This window comes from Schistosoma haematobium, chromosome 2 (assembly GCF_000699445.3).
Source record: "Schistosoma haematobium chromosome 2, whole genome shotgun sequence".
Classification (NCBI taxonomy): domain Eukaryota; kingdom Metazoa; phylum Platyhelminthes; class Trematoda; order Strigeidida; family Schistosomatidae; genus Schistosoma; species Schistosoma haematobium.
Window position 1 is genome coordinate 28,364,560 of NC_067197.1, and position 20,676 is coordinate 28,385,235.

At 30.3% G+C, this 20,676-nt stretch overlaps 1 protein-coding gene across 3 annotated transcripts in view; it reads left to right on the top strand.

The window, feature by feature from the left end:
• NPHS1_1 (nephrosis 1, congenital, Finnish type (nephrin)) overlaps window positions 1-20,676 on the top strand; it is a 171,635-nt gene that overhangs the window by 112,962 nt on the left and 37,997 nt on the right. For all 3 annotated transcript variants that reach the window (XM_051214808.1, XM_051214807.1, XM_051214809.1), the window contains 4 exons: window positions 2,578-3,075; window positions 14,156-14,527; window positions 18,649-18,774; window positions 20,399-20,504. In XM_051214808.1, coding sequence (XP_051068000.1) covers window positions 2,578-3,075; window positions 14,156-14,527; window positions 18,649-18,774; window positions 20,399-20,504 — 1,102 coding nt within the window. The remainder of the gene's footprint in view (window positions 1-2,577; window positions 3,076-14,155; window positions 14,528-18,648; window positions 18,775-20,398; window positions 20,505-20,676) is intronic.

Genomic DNA, 20,676 nt, shown 5'->3' on the forward strand with positions numbered 1-20,676 from the left:
AAAAATATTTCGTTGCTATCCATTCCTTTCTAATTCAAGATGAATAAAACTAGTTGGTTTAAAGTACATTAAAACTATAATACAGCTCACTTACTGATGGAAATAAGTTTAATGCAAAAAACAAGCTTCATACTAAAATATTTTTTCTTATATCAGATGACGGTAAAAACCCGACATATTCACTAGAGTTCGTATATAGTTTTCTCACTGTATACACGAACTGTGTTTATCACGGAATTTTGTATTGGCACACAGTTTTGTCTTCAGTTTCATATAACTTATGATTAAATGACAGTTGATTTTTAACAGCTACTATAAATTCTCCGACTAGTTGATATGAGATTTTTATTGAAATCTTACAATCAAATTACAGAACCGATCTGCTGATTGTCCTAACAGGCATTATATGTTGAAGTGAAACGAGACACCATTTTTCGCAGCATCAGCATTATATTTTGTTTAGTGGTGAAAACAAGCTACCAGAACTTGCACTTGCACTGGTTTAGTTTCATTAATCAATCACCTTGATAACCATTGTTATATAAATCTCAACGGTGTTTGAAATTAGAAGGCAATATGAAACGATGACTACAGTTTATTACCGGATAGAACGGATAACAAACCTACAATCACATCGAGTGATATTTAATCTATCGACATTTTAGCTAGAGAGAGATATGTACGTAATCTGTCATGTGATAAAGCGTACACGTCTATACAGATATGATAGTAATCATAATAGTACAAAGATATATTCAAACTGTTACTGTTCAAATAACATTATCTGTTACGTAAGTTAATAAAAAAGGTTTAACAAAATCAACCATAGTCGAAATTGATTACAGGAAAGTTTCTATAAACTCTACAACCAAATCCTACTATATAAAACAACGTTAGTTGTCATTTAGATATTATCAGAAGGAGTTTTGCAGAGATTTTACAAATTTCAATAGTTGAAATCATGAGTCAATTCAAGCTAAACGACCATGGAAAAACTGGAAGCATTGGACGGCCGTTTCATCCTAGTATGGGACTCCTCAGCAGTGCGCATTCACGATCCCGTCCCCTGCGCGAGATCCGAACCCAGGACCTATCAGTCTCACGCGTGAGCGCCTAACCACTGAGCCGACATCCAACGGTTTTAATGTCTAACTTCCACCAAACCACGAAAGTGCGCCACCGTACACCATTATCTTCAGTGAGCTGATATCTCACAACAGACCTGGTCTCGCACTGCTGAGGAGTCCCACAATAAGACGAAGTGGCCGTTCAGTGCTTCCAGATTTTCCATGGTGATCTAGCTTCAATTGACTCAGGATTTCAACTATTGAAATTTAGATATTAGTAAAAATAAAAACTTACTGGTATTTACAATAGTCAAAAGAGCCGATTTTTAATTTCAGAATAATAAATTTTAAGTTTTATTTCACATAGTTCTCTCTTTATAAATAAAAAAAAGAATCACCAGTATATAAAAACAATCTATAGGATAAACCTGATAATATAAAAAGGGGAATGATTGTTTCATTCTCTACAACTGTCTATTTTTAAATTTACAAAACAATCGTTAACTCTTATGAAACATTACAGTGATTAATTCATTTAAATTTATATCAAGTTCATTCTCCATTTAGATACTATTTAATAACGAGTTAGTAAGAGTCAGAGGTTTTATGGTTTTAATAGTGTACTAGTTGAAACAAGGAGTGATTATTATAAAATGATACTAGACATTAATCTTGTGAAGGTCATAAGTAGTATCTGATATTAGCTTATAGTATATGTAAGAAATATATATAAAAGTTTCAACTAGCATAATGATGATTAACTTCTTTTCATTGTATCATAATAAATTAACATAGTTTAAACACTTGAGATCGCAAAGCATATATTCAGTCTCTGACACACACACACACACTCTCTCTCTCTATATATATATATATATATATATATGACTGACCTCTAACTTTTGTTATTTATATCTGTCTATCTTAACTATATAAACAACCATTTTGGTTGATAAATAATTTAGAAAAACCGTTTTTTAGGAGATAATAAACAGTTAAATGAAAATATTTTCTTTATTCCTTACACATTATATACGTAATTGCGTATTTTCAGCAACTTTTTTCAGTGTATTCATAATTAACATACTTCATTGCACTTGCCATCAAGAACAAACAACTTCAATCTTGCCGGCTCAAGGTGCATATATATATATATAGTCATGGTTACTACACTTTACTTATTTATTTGTCTGATTATGCTTTTCTTCCCACTAAGATCAACAAACAAATTTGAAAAGTGGTTATTTATCCCTTTAAATTTTGACTATAGATTTCTCCTTAAAAAAATAATTGATTTCATCACCCGTTATTAATCATTCTAATGATTCATACCTCATTTTGTATTCGTGATTATTCAGCCTCTTTGAAGTAGTATTCTACATAGCTCGGGGTTAATTATTTATACTTTGAAAGTGAATCCGTGCTTTTATGTTCATTCTGCTCAGAGTTGTGAAAAAGTCAAGAAATCAGATTTATTTATCATAAATGTGTTTTTAAATTACTTTTGCAGCTCCTCCCGGTCCTCCGAAAATCGTCAGTCCTGAAACAAACCATGTTTATTTAGATGGTGAACAGTTACGTGCAGTATGTGTTTCCTCACCACCTGGCAAACCTTTAGGTGGACTATTCTGGAGATGGTTAATAAGAACAAGTCAAGTTGATGACAGCGATATTCAGAAAATCAGTGGAATTGGGGGTAGGGGCGGTGCTAGACTCAGTGATTACACATCTGTTGAAGCCTATCTACAAAGTTTAGACAGTAGCAATAGTGGTGGTAGTTTATCGCAGAAAATCGCTATGCCAGAACTATCTCAATTGCAGCAGGGAGATTTTATTTCCGAAGATGTACAACCACTACATTACACACTTACTAAAGAGAAAGATCAATTAGTAAATACACTGATCATTCAACGAGTTACTCGGAAGTATCATGCTGCTAAACTGATTTGTGAAACTGGACATCCTGTGGGTTCTGCTCACCAAACAAGTATCACAATATTTGTGAAACGTAAGTTTTATTTTTGATTATTCTTGTGCATTTAAAGATTTCAGGTTTTAAATAAGTTATTCAGGTTCATATAATTAGTATATGATAGTCTCACAACATGAAATTTCCTCACCAATTAATTAGTCTGCTTTATGGAGCGATTGTTCACATAACACTCGATCAATTGGTTTGAGGCGTACCTATTACCATAATTGATTTATTAATGTACAGTAGTTGATTTATGGTAGCACAAACCAAATATTATAGTGCGCTTTGTCACTTATAGACGAGACATATGTGAATCTAATAAAGCCCAATCTAGCTTCAAAATCTTGATCATTTTAAACTAGTTTGTAGTAATATGTTAATCATTTTAACAGCTAGAGGAAAATAGGATTCTTTTACAAAGATTTGCTTGATTGGAAGTGTAAAGAAATAATACAACTTAAACTAAAACATAATACGTATGTACCATATAACATTCAACTAGGGATTGCAAATATACTGAGAACTCTAATAAGTAAGAAATCCTATGTAGCCAACAAACAAGATGAAAAAGCACAAGAAGTACTTTATTAAGTAATGGATCTATTTACCACTGAAATGTTGTGACAGGTTAGTTATGAAACAGTTTTCCTAAGCGTTCCACCCAAAGTTCAGTAATTAAAATGAAGACACATTGAATGATAAAATAGTAAACAGCAGGTAATTGTTGCTATTATCTAAAATCCTAGAAAAAAGGATATGTGCAGTTTGATATTTTGAACTAGTGCCTTTAACTACTTTCATCTCCTTTTATAGAAGAAATGGTTTGCGGCTAGCAGTAGAATACATGGCAAGCGTTTTGCTCTACTTGAGACTGGTTGGCTTGATAGACCCGGATCCCGGTGTTGTTGTTCCATCGTGATACGAAGCCAATACTTTCTCCTTAAGTTTTAATCACAATCCATCTCTCTTATTTAAGCTTGTGAGAAATAATCCGTACAAGATCCATATATACCAACTTAGACTGATCTAAACTCAGTCAAAAATGGCAACCCTTTTGGATAATCCAAACACTTAAAAACTAAATTATTTCCACCCCCAACCAAGATAAGTTACAGATCAACCTAAGATATTTGGGTGCTTATAGTGAACATATGAACAATACATTTAATATAACAAGTTTGGCTTGTTTCCTGATTATGAAAACGATCAACTTAATAGCTTTCATATAGCAATTTTAAAATGAGTATAAAATGTACGCCCAATATCTAGTGCTTATTAACACAATCACTGAATAAATAATCGGGAAAATCTAATACGTTTACATAGAAAAGAATGTATTCATACCTTCAGACTACCGAATTTACAATCCATCTCAGCTGTAGCTGGACACTCACACTTTCTTAATCATGTAATGTTTATACTTCAATATGATTACCGTTACACCTTAACAGAAATCTTAACATTCATTATCATTTTTAAATCGTTAAATCCCAAATAACACAGAGAACAGATAATTGATCTTAAATGACTTGAAAAGGAAAAAGAAACAATGCAGCTCTGATCGATCTGTTAATCAAATCCATAGATAAAAATGATTAGTAACTTATTAGTTTTACTGATTTAACTGTAAATATAATGTTAAATTAAGAATATCATTTGAATACTTCATATATTAATATAATAAAATACAATTAAAATCTAATTCATAATGGAAGAAATACTTTCATATCAAAATAATTAAATAAATTACATCAATTACGTGAATCAAAGGTGTAAAATAAATCACATAACCATTTCCTTTCTTTTCATGATTCTAACAAACAATCAAAAGATTACAATTGATTGATCACTGGTTGGTGATCAGTGTCATGTGTGCCATGTTCTTCTTAGTGCAGATCGAATGCTATCGACCAAGTTGCAATGTGGCCACTACTCTTGTTCGACTGCATTCGATCTCCACTAAGAAAGATTTGACAAACATGATATTGATCACCACCCAGTGATCAATCAATTGTGATTGCATCTCAGCCCTACAGGAGGTCAGTCGTGGCCCGGATAGCCTAGTGGTAACGTCTCTGACTGTGAAATTGGGTGACACGGGATCGAATTCCTCAAGCAGTACCAGTTCCTTGAGAATTACAGGTACACCTTGCTGATGGGTGCCAAGTAGCACGAACCCCGGGTTCAGTGTTTCCTGTTGACTACCTCTAACTACCATCTAATTCAAAAGATTTAATCTTAACTATTGAAGAAATTGACATTTGAAAACGATTATAATGCTAATACTAGTTTTTTTTAAAAACAAAAATTCACAATAAAAAAATTGTGTAGAATATCTATCACCAGCATAAAGTAAGATTATAGTCATCTAAAAGAATATAATGATGTAATCACAATACTTTGATTAAGAAGAGTTAAAATTATAAATTAGTTTTGTTAAGTATGAGTTGTGACAAAATTTTGGGTTCTATTTAAGATAGTTATAAAACAAAGGCTTTCAAAATAGGCTTCTTCAAAAGTATCACACACACACATAAGTGATCGAATATGATGTAGATTTGAGTGCTACACAATTGATAGATTTCAATTTTTTTCTTGTTTCGATAAATGTGATACGTTGACCGTTCATATTTACTCAGAGAGAGGACGATGCTATTAAAGCTTCATTATATTTCATTGCGTTCTAACGAATATAATGAATTGTTATTGATCATATAAACCACTGCTATTAGTACATTTGCATAATAAAACGATAAGATATGATCTAATATTGATAGACAGTAAATAATGTTTGCCTTTTAAGATAGAGTATCTACTTGATAATTAATTTCAGTTAGCTGTTTGGATATTTTAAATACTGTTAAAATAAGAAAATGATCTATTCAATCTCATTTTCCTCTACTAACAGTTTCAGATAACTAAAGATCAGAAGAATGTTTTTTACGTCTTCATTTAGACAATAATATATTCTCTATGTTTACGAATGATATCGGTTTCTAAGGTATACCAATTAAAACTCCAACCAGTCTTTATCAAACTTGATAACCGTAATATATTTTATAGAAGTGTGAAAGAGTTCAATGTTTCATCATTTCTTCATTTATGCTAATTGCTTGAATTAGAACATTCTGTAAATAAATCGAAAAAATAAACCATTTTATCAAAGTAATTAACATAGATAAAAGTGTTTTAATAAAAATTCTATTCAATGTATTGTGATGTCATAATTTGATTTATTATTTTGATTAAACTTGTAAGCTTGTTAACAAGTACATAAGTACAAGTTTACCTGTCCATTGATAATATTTTATTTTCTTAATGATAATGATGATGAATTTATAGACAGGAACAAAAGAAGAAAAAACAACAGCTTTCCATTAAAATAATTATAGATATTCAGGAGAAGGAGTTACGCCTGTTACTCCTCGAAATGAGCATGAGAAGGATAGAAGTTCTGTCGATTTAATTCAACGGTTAATTTATTGATTTATTTGACTTGATGTAATTGACAAACGAATTACAAAGCTAAACTTCTTTTCTGAGTAACAAGTAGTTGATTGATTGTGACAAGTAAATATTTTTTCACTAATTTACAATTAAATATGAAAGTAGACCTTAAATTAAGACTGATTTACTTTCATTAAAATTTGGCAATACATTTCATAGCTTACTCAGTGTTTTACTCAACTGTCCTGATATGAAGTAGCAATGTGAACTGATATGGAACTATGATAGCTGCTACATTGTTTATGTCTGACCGAAGAATGAGAAAAACTGAAAATTGAATTAATTTGCATTAAATATAAATTTATCCTGAAGTGATGTTATCTTTAGAATCATTGAAGAAGTGAAACACGTGTAGCTCATTTGTATCATCATGAAGCTACCCAGTTGTTCATATTCGTAGATTAATCTTATACCCAAAAGTTTCTTAATCATTCTTAACATATACACCGTTGAAAGTTTTACCAGTTAACAAAACTATGAACTGTTGTTTCGTTATTTGCAACATTTTCCCAATATGTGAGGTAAACTGTCATCAAATGAATGAAATTCATCATTCTGACTTATGTTGTTAACACAATAATGAAGTTATGAATTATTAAAACTAGCCGGTCGAGATTTTACAATTGTACAATCTTATCATAGTTCATCAGTAATTTTAACGAACTGAAAATGTTTTCCTAAAGTGATAAATCAACCTTTTACTAATCACCTTCTTAAGTGAGAAACTCTTGTTCTTTAATGAGTTTAATCATTTTATAAATTTATCTTAAGGAGTTTTAAACAATAAATGTAAAGTAGATTTAAGAGCACTGATATTAAGTTGAATTACCAATACTGTTAATCTGAACGAATGAAATTTTCTAAAATCAATTGACATGTCATTTTAACAAGAATATTTGACACAAATTCTTGATACTAAATGAATATTATGGGAACAAATATAATTATTCAATAGAATTGAATTGTAATGTTTTGTTTGTTTGCTTCCTTTATTATCTATCTCCTTCTATTCTCACTTTGTTCATTCTTGTATTACACAAATATGTGACTCGGTTGTGTTTCGTGTGTCTATTTCATATATTATTATTATTATTCGTGGTTATGCATCATTAACATTTCAGTTGTTGTTGTTGACATAGTTGTCAAAATCATAAAAATCATTATCCAACTAGATGATACTACTTTAACAATGAGAAAAACTATATGTCCTGTATGATAGTATGCCATTATTACTGGAATTTATGTAGTCATCTATTGTTTAATAATGATTTATGGATACGTCAAAATACATACAAGTGTATGCACAATTTCTTTTTATATTTATAATTTCAGTTATTTCGTACTCCTATCAAAATATATTTTTACTGTAAATATAGTTGAAGTTAGACATCAACATCGTTGGATGCCGGCAAGCTCAGTGATCTAGTGGTTAAGTGTTCACGTGCGGGACCAGTAGGTCCTGGATTCGAATCTTGCGAGGCGGGATCGTGGATGCGCACGGCCGAGGAGTCCTATAATAGAACGAAACTGCCATCCAGTGCTTCCAGGTTTTCCATGATGGTCTAGCTTCATTTAACTCATGATCTCAACAATTGAAATATAAGGAAGTTATTTACTTTTAAGCTTTCTGTCCGAATGACACACATGTGTACTACTTATCAACTATGTATTTGAACTAATTTAGTATGGATTTTACATCTATATACAGTTCTTTTATTCTATCCATATGTATATATATGAATTGAGTGAAAATTCATGAGCTTTCTCACAAATGATACCCTGAACTAATCTGTGGTTAAACTTCACTATGAGATTATATTCCTAGTTATTTCCTGACTCATAATAAAATAAACTTAAACATATTCGAATGAATAATCACTTTAGATTCTATCACTAAAGATCGGAAGTGTAGATTTGTTTAATAAAGACATATGTACTTTTTAATTCAGCACAAAGATTAAAATGTTTTACCTAATAGATGAATAAAAGTAACAATAAGCACTCTGCTTGTTCAAAGAATGCTAACTTTTAGATAATACATTTTACAACCAACCTATTGGTTGATTGAGAAACATTTATAAATTGTTTACAGAAATAAAAAAAAATTTGGGATTAATTGACCCCTATAATTACTCCATAACATTGATATAACTCATCATTTTAAGAATTTCTGCGTTTTTAATTTCAATATTTCTCAAAAGGCGGGTTTTGTGGAGATTTCAGTAATTTATTAGTTGAATTCATGAGTCAATTGAAGCTTCAAGAGGTATTTCCTGGAATTCTAGTGAGAAGACGTAACCTGTGGAGTTCAACCGGGTCTGTTGTGAGATAGTAACTCACTGACAACAATGGTGGAGGTGTCGCTCAATTTCGTGCATTTGTTGAAGTTAGACATTAACACCGTTGAATGACGGCTCAGTGATCTAGAGGTCAAACGTTCTCTCATGAGACTGATAGGTCGTGCGTTTAACTCCTGCGGGTGGGATTGTGCATGCGCACCACTGAGAAGCCCCATACTAGGATGAAATGGCTGTCCAGTACTTCTAGGTTTTCTATGGTGGTTCAGCATCAAGTGACTCATGAATCCAGCTATTAAATATTTTTGTTGTTTTTTGTAAAATCTTAGGAGGGAACTATACATGTTTGATCGCGAAACCATATTGAACTTAATGTTTACTAAAAAGAAGATTAATTCTTTAAAGATCTATTTAGATTTAAAGAGGAAGGATGTATTTGTAAAATCTTAGCAACTGAATTTGAAGTAAATCCAACGCTTCGCTAGACAGTCTGATTCGCAGAATCATTTACTTATTTATATTCAATAATTTTGATGTTTGAATAAAATTCCTTAAAAAAAGGTTGGACCAGATTGACAGACGAAACTTTGGATTTACTTCAAATTCATTCGTTGGGATCTTACAAATACATTCTCTCTTGTCAATGTCTCACATCAACCCCGTACCCGAATATTTTGAAACAATCCGATCAAATTTAGGCGAAAGTCCTCATATATATTTAGATTGTTATAGAATACTATTATTTTTCATTTTATGATAAAAAATACCTTTCGTTTTCACTTTGATTGAAGTAGAAATTTATCTAAACACCAATTAATTTGCAAAAACAAAACACTGATAACTTGATAAGACAAGCTTTCTAATGAAAACAATGAATTTTACAATATTATAAGTTCAGTTTCTCGTAATGAGCCTAAATCGGGTAATTACAAACTGTAAAACTAGCGAATACGAGAACATTACATGCTAAAGAAAGTTCAATACAAATATAGATTTATTAAATAAGACATCCATCGAGGTTACTGGCAAAGTATCTTCAAATTTGACTAGATACTTCTAAAATTCACAATACCTTTTTATATAGAAAGTATTAGAAGGCCTTTTTTGATTCCAAGCGATGAATACATTTGCTAAACAGTAAATATTAACGATTAGTTCATGAATCTAAACAATAAAGAAAAGAAATACTTGTTAATAGTTACAATGTAATATCAAAATGAGTAAAGTTGAGCAAACGTACATAATTGAGTTGGATCATTCAATTCAACTAGATAATTCAGTTAGTTAATTCACAATTATTTGCTTATTATCCTAACATTTTGTTCATTGTACTGTCCAATGGATTTAAAATAAAGTTTATAATGAATTATGATAGCTTTTATCAGTAATAGTATTACACTTTCTTAACTGTGTCATTATTAAAGGATTTCTTGTTCTCCCAATAATATATATCATATTTAAAACAATACTAATTAGTGGTTGCAAGATGTCACTGATCATAGTGTCTTCCTACTCAAAATATCCGAAGTTGAGTAGAAATTTTTATCATCAACGTTTTTTTTGGGTGAATTTGTTTGATTTGGTTTTAACATTTTGATGACTTTATTATATCCCGACGAGAATTTCGAGTGGTAACTCTTGGGAACAATTTATGGACCAATACGATACATATATTATTATCGCATAATTATTAAGCAGCTAAACTATGCATACTCATGTTCCTCTTATTATAAGCTTTATTTTCACTCATTTCCACTATTATTATACGATTTACATTTCTTGAGTTCTATCCAGTCTATTAATTATAGTCTCCCACATTCACAGCCACTTTCGGCTAGATCTTGTATAAATGTAGATTTCTATTTTATGCTGAGATGTGGTATGTTTGATTTGTATATAAACCCAGTATGTTTGAAATACATAATACATATCGCGGAGGCTGGACTTGACGGACATCACTGTTCTCTAATTGGCGATATCATTACGTTGTATATATAAATAGGGCATGAGGTCACAAATTTTAACAGATGTGTATACAGTAAACAGTATCTTTTAATAAAAATAATATATTTGCAATATCCCATTGAGTAGAAAAAATAAATTTTCAAAATTTATGACGTTACGTAATTCAAGGTGAGCTACGTATTATTTTTTATTCTTTGAGGAAGTAGCTAACATTAAGTCACGAAACATCGAAAAATTTAAAAACTTAATTTATCTACTTATTAGGATATTACAAATATATTATGTTTATCAATAACAATCTACCCAATGGTCAACTTATTTAAAACTATCAAGTAAAACATTCGTAATGATCCCTACAAAAATGTATTGTTTGAATAATGTTTATATATATATATATATATATATATATATATATATATACTTATGCCTGTTACTACCAATGGCGCATAGGCCGCCCACCAGCATTCTCCAACATACTCTGTCCTGGGCCTTCTTTTCTAGTTATATCCAATGCTTGTTCATTTTTCTCATGTCTATCTCCATTTCCCGGCGTAATGTGTTCTTTGGTCTTCCTCTTTTCTTTTGGCCTTGAGAATTCCATGTGAGGGCTTGCCTTGTGATGCAGTTGGGTGCTTTCCTCAATGTATGTCCTATCCACTTCCAACACTTCTTCCTGATTTCTTCCTCCACTGGAATCTGGTTTGTTCTCTCCCACAGTACGTTGTTGCTAATAGTGTCCGGCCAATGGATCTGAAGTATTTTGCGTAGACAACTTTTAATAAACACTTGCATCTTCTGAATGATTACTTTCGTAGTTCTCCACGTTTCCACCTCATACAGTAGAACTGTCTTGACATTTGGACTGAAGATCCTGACTTTGGTGTTAGTTGACATTTGTTTTGAGTTGCAGATGTTCTCCAGTAAATATGCTGCTCTTGCTTTGCCGATATATATATATATATATATATATATATAGATGGATAGATAGATAGATAGATAAATAGATTAGTAGATAGATAGATTGGTAGATAGATAGATGGAGAGATAGATGGCAAGATAGATGGATGGGTTGATAGATAGATAAATTCAATACTTTAAGTTCGTTAAACTAATGAAAATTTTCATTTGAAAATATCTAACCAAAAGACAATCACATCAACCAGTACTGACCTTTAATTTCATTTTCTTCAAATATACATTCATCACCAATATTAGGAAGAATTAAGATGGACAAGAACATAACTGGGCTTTTCTTTTCTTTTCTTTTTTATTTGATAATCAATCAACCTTATTTGATTTGTAATTTATTCATTAAATAAATAAATAAATAAATAATGTTCTCTATGAATCAAACATAATTTCAGTCAAATAACTAATTAAATTAACTATGTGTAATTCAATTAGATTTTCTTTTTCCTTTTGAAAGTTCATTCAAATGGTTCTATGGGATGTTTTTTTGTTTAGTTTTTTGTTGTTGTTGTGGATCAACTAGAAATTTGTCTTTTTCTCTTTGTTTCTTTTTTGTTTTCAGTTTGGTAAATATATTTTAAAATGGAAATCAGATTTTAAATAATTTCAATTTACTTTTTGTTTCTATATATTATAAATTTGTAATAATCGTATGAATTGTTAGTTATTGTAAGAAATATATATATGATACAGTTAGATTTTTTTATAAACACAAAAAAGGTTTTGTGGATATTATAGTAATCTAATAGTTGAGTTTATGAATCAATTGAAGTTGGATCACTATGAAAAACCTGAAAGTACTCGATGGCCGTTGTGTCCTAGTATCAAACTTCTCAACTGTGCACATCCACGATCCTGCCTCGCGAGATTTGAACCTAGGACTTATCGGTCTGTAGAGCGAGTGCTTGAACTCTAGACCACTGAGCCGGCATCCAATGGTATGCTTAGATGGTGGTATAGCTTCAGTTGACTCACGAATTCAACTGTTAAATTTTTTGGGCTCATCACTAACAATAATTGTGGTTAATTTTAAATTTGGATTACAATTTTGTAAAAAGAAAAAGATATAATTAAATTAACTTTGTTTTACTCTAAATCAATACAATACAAACTAATGTATGAAGTTTGATCATCACAATCTAACACAATGAAAATGTTATTCCCTGTCAAATCATTTATTTATTTGTGAAAAAGCATACTATTTTAATTCACTTAGTACTGGTTACTTGAATCTTCTCATTGATCTGAAATACAGGTACATCCAGCTGAAGAGTCTCTAATAGGGCGAAACGTGCATCTTGAATTCTACTTCTAGCCATCACCCATCTTTAATTGTAATGCTTATGAATTAAGGTAATATCGAGGCAACACGCATAGTATGTACATATTCTAATAAGAGACCGATCATTTACAATCCTAAACATAAATGTTAATATTCAAGTATACAGTACCAAGTGAATTTAAATTTCACTTCATTGCACAAGTAAATGGCTATCATGACTCAGTAGCTAAGTAGCTAACGTGGTGGCGTCTGAAGTAAACGGTACTGGGTTTGGGTTTCTGAGGAAACATCAACTCTGATATGCAGGCACATCCAGCTGATGAGTCCCAAATGGGAAGAAATACGTGTCCTGGAATTCACTGCTAGCCACTATCCATCTTGGTTTATCATACATTTGTTTCTCGAACATTGTTAGTGCTATTTTGTATGAATATATCAAAGTTTTATTTACTAAATTCATTTCAAATAGATACACACAAAACAGTAGATTTTATGAAAAGTCTTAATCCGTCGTTATATTTTCACCAGTTGTAGTACATTTGATTTGATGTCTACATACCACTAGCTGTGAAATCTGTAATCAAACCTACTATAAATTGTCATGATACCATCAATCATCTTTTGAAAATGGCATAAATATTACAATTATTTATTTTGAGTAGGTAAGGAAGTACTGAATCTTTAATTCTTCATTCAATTATGGATTTCTAACTTCAATTCCATAAAACCTTATTTATTAATATGTATTCTAATCCAAAATAAATAGTGACCTAATGTTACAATGTACATGTTAATCTTCATATCTATCTGATAATAAATAATATTCCTAGGAAATTATCAGTTACTCAAGTGTCAGCATTCAAGGCCTATGATTTTACACTCATTTCTTTGATGCATTAGTCGTGTCTAGTACTGTAATATGTAATACATTTCAAAATAACAGTTCCTTTTATAATTATTAAGTAACAGAACCAACTATTCCATCTTATCTTTTATTGATAATAATGATCTTTTTCTAATTTCTGTCAGCTTTATTAATTTTTATTAAAAATGATCGTTGAAGAATTGACAATTCATTTGTATTCCATAACAGATGCACCAGCTAATGTCACAATTTCAGTAGAAACTGGTAGCATTGATGATGATCATACTGGTGGACGCCATGAAAAAGTAGCATATGCACGTGCCGGTGAAATGAAGACATTTATTTGCAAAACTGCTCCATATTACGGTCAGGCAACTATTAAGTGGTTATTTCAAGCAGCTGGTGCTAGTATTACAACACCACCCAAACAACTGGTTGATAAAGCTGTCACATTCAAAACACCTGATGGAGAGAGTGTCTATCAAGAGTCACGGATTCAGATCACTGTTCGACCAGAAGATGATAGAAGTTATATAGATTGTCTTGTTTGGAGTGTTGGAGATGCACGCATTGATTCAAGAGTTCGCCTAGATATTATCCGTGAGTTATTCTTCGTCAGATATATGTTCGTCTAAATTATTAGATTTACTATTGTGTTTGTATTCATTGCCGGACAGCAGTGAGATTAGTAAACATATCAAAATGCTAGTAATGTTGTTCATTCTGAAACACTGATCTTCCGTCTAACACTTTTAAGACCAAAGATTTCAAATGCTATGAAATAAAATTAAAGAAATGTACTGGATTCCATTACCATATACAACCATGTGTAATTTAAAATAATCGTTAAAGAAATTCTATATTATCAATGAATGAAGAACAAATGAGACCAGTAAGATTAACCACTACAATATTCAAATAATACTATTATGAAATACGTTTATCAAGTAGTTACAGAATAACTATTTTATATTATGATATGGAATTTTATATTGTTAGTTAGAACAAAATATATAACCGAACAATATTGCTTTCAGTCAGATCCTCATTTGGCTTCATATTAATACACAATATTTGTGTGCATATATGAAAATACCAATCCAATCGAGGCATTTCATTAGTCAATACTAATGACAAAATACATTACCTAACTAAGTATAATAAACTCAAATATCAGTTTCTACCTTTTACCCATCATTTTTAGCCAAATAATCAATTTCCTTGTTATTATTTGTCTAAATGAACTGCTTCGATTAGTTTGATATAATTATATATACATATAAATGTTGTATATTAGTGTAAAACCTAATGAGAATCTGATTGAAAACAATATTATTCGCTTATAGATGTTGTTCTAGTTATTCTCATATTAACAACTTGTTCAAACTAATACATTTTAATTAAACTTCTTATATATAGACTGTAAATTCAATGCTTTCTATCAAAATCTAAATTAAAAATGGCATTTAAATAGATGCTAATAAAGTTTTACTGTTTATGTTTTTTTATCAATTACACATAGCAGTCTATCAATACAGGTGTATTGAAAACTTCTTTTCTCTTTCAAATTCCATCACTAATTAATCATATTAGAATAAATTCAGTCTATTCACTTGATTTTATCATTTAACTTCAAATAATTTATCTAGTTACTAAACTGATGTCTGTGAAAACGTTTTTCACCCTAGAAACGATTGATAATAACAGTCCGATAAAAAGAAATACAAAATCATTTTAAAAAAATATTATTCACAAGTTTTATTTATCATTTTAGCTTTATACTAAAGTTGATATTTGTCATAATGACAAGTGGGTGAGAATTATATTATAGTAATGGTTGTTATCATTATTGTTTGTCAATACTAAACAATAACACAAACGATAAATGTTGAGAAGTTTGTTAAATATTCACTAGTAAATATATATACGTGATTTGATAACTAGCTTAGTTTAAACCATAAGTATGTTTGAGATATGAGTTAAGCGATTTTTAAGTATTCAGTTATATTTGAACAATAATGAATTTTTACCAACTAATTCATGTAACTTTACAGGCACAATAATATTGCAAAGATAATTTATTTGAAACTGTCATATGTATAACCTAGAAATATGTTATGAATTTTCGGTGAGACTATAATTTATGAACGGCCTTTGAGCGACGCTAAAGTCACCGTGAGAGTGTTCACCTAATAACTAGAACTGTGGTGTGTGCTACTTATATTGACATAAGTAGTATATGATGTTGGTCGTGGACAGGTCTGGCAGCAGAAGGACAAGAGAACCGAACAGTAAAGAATGGGAACAGGATGCAATTTGTATGGAAATGCAAGAATAATGAAGTCTGGGTCATTTTGAGACAATCGATGGACATTTTGCAAATTAAGCATTTACTTTATGATTGTTAGATTCTATTAACAAGTCCTGTAATTTTTTGTCAAATACATTCGATTGTCCCCACCCGTGTTCTGTTTACTACAAGACCAAATAAGAGTTATAAACCAGTGTGAGGAATTACAATTATGATTTACACTTGATGGCTGAGGATAGGAATTAGATCTAGGGTTTTCATCATGAGCTGACATCAGCTATAATACCAAAACTCTATTTAGCCAAATGGATGAGTGAATGTCGTGCCAAAATCCGAGACCTATTATCTTATATATGATTGGTTCGTCCATAAATTATAGTCTCGCCGAATTTTCTTCAAGATAATAAAATGTAAATTCAACGTAACATTTCAATATGAAAAACTGTAGACTATAATAAAGCTGAAAGAATCCATGCTCAAATAATTAGAACACATGTCTACATCCTGTCATATCTGTACCAATATTCTCATTGAAAATTGATGGAATTGAAGCACCGTTATTTTGGTTGGATCAAATTGTAATTTATTGTTTGTCTATATGATAAACTAAAAACATTTTTAAGTATGAGTAATTTATAAATAAATAAAAAATCGAACCACGTACTCTTCAATAATTCACTATGTATCACTTACAAATATGATTTGGCAATTTGAATCTTGTCAGGTAATAAAAGACGATTTAAGACAAACTATAATGGCTGACAAATACTTTTCATTATCCTATTTTATGTTTATCCCATTTAACATTTGGAAAAATAGACTAGACTACACTAGAATTTCTTCTATACTTGTGAATTCACATGATGATTTTCAGTAGAAATTTTGATTCACATATTCTGTTTTATGTATACAAGAACCATACTCAAATTTACTTTTACGAACTAAATATGATCAATATAATAAATGTATTTATTGAATGATTTATTGTCAGTTAAATGTACTAAAAAAATCTTGATAAACGTCTTCTGGATCGTAAACTTTCACTGGTTTTTCAGTCAAGCATATTCAACTTTCTAAAGGATTCTACTTGAATATTTGTTTTTCACTTTATCGTATATAATGTGATGACTTGCATAAAAATTCTTATTTCTGCTAGGAATAAACTGATAAGAAAGTATGATAACATGTATTTTTATCAAATAATGAACTATATTGAAATAACAAAACGATCTAAGTTACACCACCACTAAAAACCTGGAATCACTGGATGGCTTTTCCATCCCAATATACGACTCCTTTGAAGTGCACATACACAACAGCACAATTGGGAGCCGAAATTAGGATATAGAGTCTCGCATAGATGTTTAACCTCTAGACCACTGAGCGGGGATCTGATGTTATACATGTCTAACTCCAATTAACCCACGATATTGTAAGGTCATCTTTCATTGTCTTCAGAGGATTGTTTCTCGCATCCAACACGGTTTGGTTCTACTAATCACTGACTCTTGCTAAAACTTCGAAAATTGGGGTTACGACTGAGTAGTGCTGAAGAGTCCTATAGTAGGACGGAACTGATGTCCGGTATTTCCTTATTCTCATTAGTCGTTCAACTTAGATCAGTTTGTGATTGCAGTGAAATCAAACAATCTTCACAACCCCATACTAACAAATAATGGACCAGTGATGAGAACATTTCTAAGATTTTAAATCCAAATTGAAAACCAGAAATTCAAAGTAACTGACTGACATAACTACAAATTGTATTAAAACTTTAAAAGTATAGAATTAAACAAATTTTCACTGATAGCCGTAAAATGTAGGAAAGCCTGTAAACGAGACCATAAAATATAGAAGGTTAGAAATCCTAAAAGGAAAAGAAATATATCTATATCAAGCATAAATCCGATTATTTTACAATCAAGTGTCTAGCTAATCATTAATAAAGTTAACAGTCTTAAAATCATGATTGTGATGTTTATATTAGGGAAATAAGATGTACCTTCAATCTAAAGAACGATGACAATCTTGATGGCTATAAAGACAGGTTTCTAATTATTAACCACGTCACAGACATACAGAGATGAATATTTACAAATTCTTCTATTTAATTGTTTGCTAAAATTAAATCACAGTGTTTATTATTTTTATTAACAGACTCAAAGACGTTTTTGAAAGACTTTAAGCATAGATTTATTGATTCAGACGAGATACAAACGATGTGGAATAAAGTAAAATGGACGTGTGATTAACTGTAATATTTCAGACAAAAAGGTTTTGAAACCTCAGTCTTTTAGAATAAAAGTCAAGAACTAAACTTTTTACCTTTCACTAAACGTTCTTTGAATAAACATTTTAAAATACGCTTTCCACGATGAACCTTATTTTTACTAATATAATTTATTTACAGATCCCCCAGATACGCCAAAGATTACTGGTTATAAAAGTGGCCAACCAGTGAACATGGCTCATCTTTTGGAATTTACGTGTACTACCACAGGTGGCAATCCACTGCCTGAACTCCAGTGGTTTAAAGGTAAGTGTAGGTTAAGTAACAATTTACTATGATTATTGCTTATTTAAATAGTCATTAGTATTCTTACTAAGAATATCTTATTAATTACATAGATATTTTGTTTTCCTATGGTTTGTACCATATATCAACAGACTTGAAAGTAGCTTGTTGTTTATTCCTACTGAATGTCAAAATACGTTTAAACAACAAAATGAAAGTTGTTAGCCAAGTAACTTACACAGATATAAATTAACAAACCAAACGCATTGAATACACAGGTTGGTAGGGAACAGATTTTAAGAGGTATTCTCTAGTTTCACTTCTCAACTAAATTTACCCAGTGTTTTTACTGATTTATATTATGCTTCTAAACGTTTGAGAAATAATTCATCAATGTATTGCATCAAACTTATAAAAGTTCTACATTAAGTGTAATACTTATCATTTCTTTTTGTTCAAGCTTTTTCAACCTACCTAAAACACTGTACTTCATCCCATTGATTCATTTTTGTCCATTGAAAACAAATTAGAATTCAGGTTAGACAAAGTAATCTACCATAAACGACTACAGAATGTTACGTTTTGTCATGAGAATAATTAATCCATATGCTAAATTATCATCACGATTAAAAGAAAAGCCAATTTCTATTACAACTTAGCGAATAAATATAATATATGACTAAATACTTAATCAATGAAAGTGATATTACTGGTGTTATTCAATTGTCTGAGTAAGATGACATAACTACTGAAAAAGAGCATCATATCTATATTTCATGTTACCGAATAAAATGAACTTTATATTGTAAGTCCAATAAAGGTCATACATTTTATTATGTATGACCAAAATTCAATGAAACATTCATCTATTTATCAAATTTACTTAATTATGTTTGTTTAAATTATTAGATATAAATAATTTGATTGCATATTCCAGTAGTTTGCTATAAATAAGGCAAATTGACATTTCATTTAAATCCAATTTAGATATCTTTTCTCTATCTGTATTCTGATATTGTTTAGTATGTTACTAAAATTAAATACAATTAAATAAATTCTAATTTTCGGCTTAAACTTGTTATGTTTATCAGGCGTTTTCGATAATACTTTGATTTAGCCATAGAAGTGGCCAACTGCTGTAATAATATTTTGACACGTTCAACAACTACATTATAATATCTAGAATATGTAAACGACTTACCGATGAATAATCCGTATTATCGAGTAGATTTCTATCTATACTAAAACAAATTGCTTCATTCAATGCTTTAACTCAAATTAGTTAACTGACTTTCTTATAGCTTTTATCAACGATTTAAAAAAATTTGGCTTTCTGCTGATCTGAGTACGTTTCAACTCAGGACGTGCATTTCAGATTAAAACTTGAAGCATGATTCTACTTTATGCTTCTTTTTACTAAACTGTACAAATATACTTTATAAATCAAATCCCTTTCAGTGAAATTTTATTGAATGAGACATAAATCGATTATTAGAAAATAATGATAAGTCAATGGTGTTAAATCAATTAGAAGAAAATCTAAGAAAGCTAAGATCAAGTTGATAACCCTTTTTAATCTATCGATATATGTATATCGTTGTGATAATGGATACATCTTTCTACATTACATATTTACATTGCATAGATAAAAAACCGATTACAAACAATGGTGAACCAATTGTTATAGGAAAACAAACTACTATTAAACTAAAGCTTGTACCACAAAAAGAGGATAACGGTGCTGAATATCAGTAAGTTTTATTACATTAAGTTTATACTTACTTTTATCATTCGAATCCTAAATAATCAATATAATTTTTCACAAATCTTTTTTTTTCATTTGAAATTCATAATTACTTTATATGATAAGTTAACTTCATTATTAGTTGGAAAACATCTTATAACTACTAGTGTTACTATTAC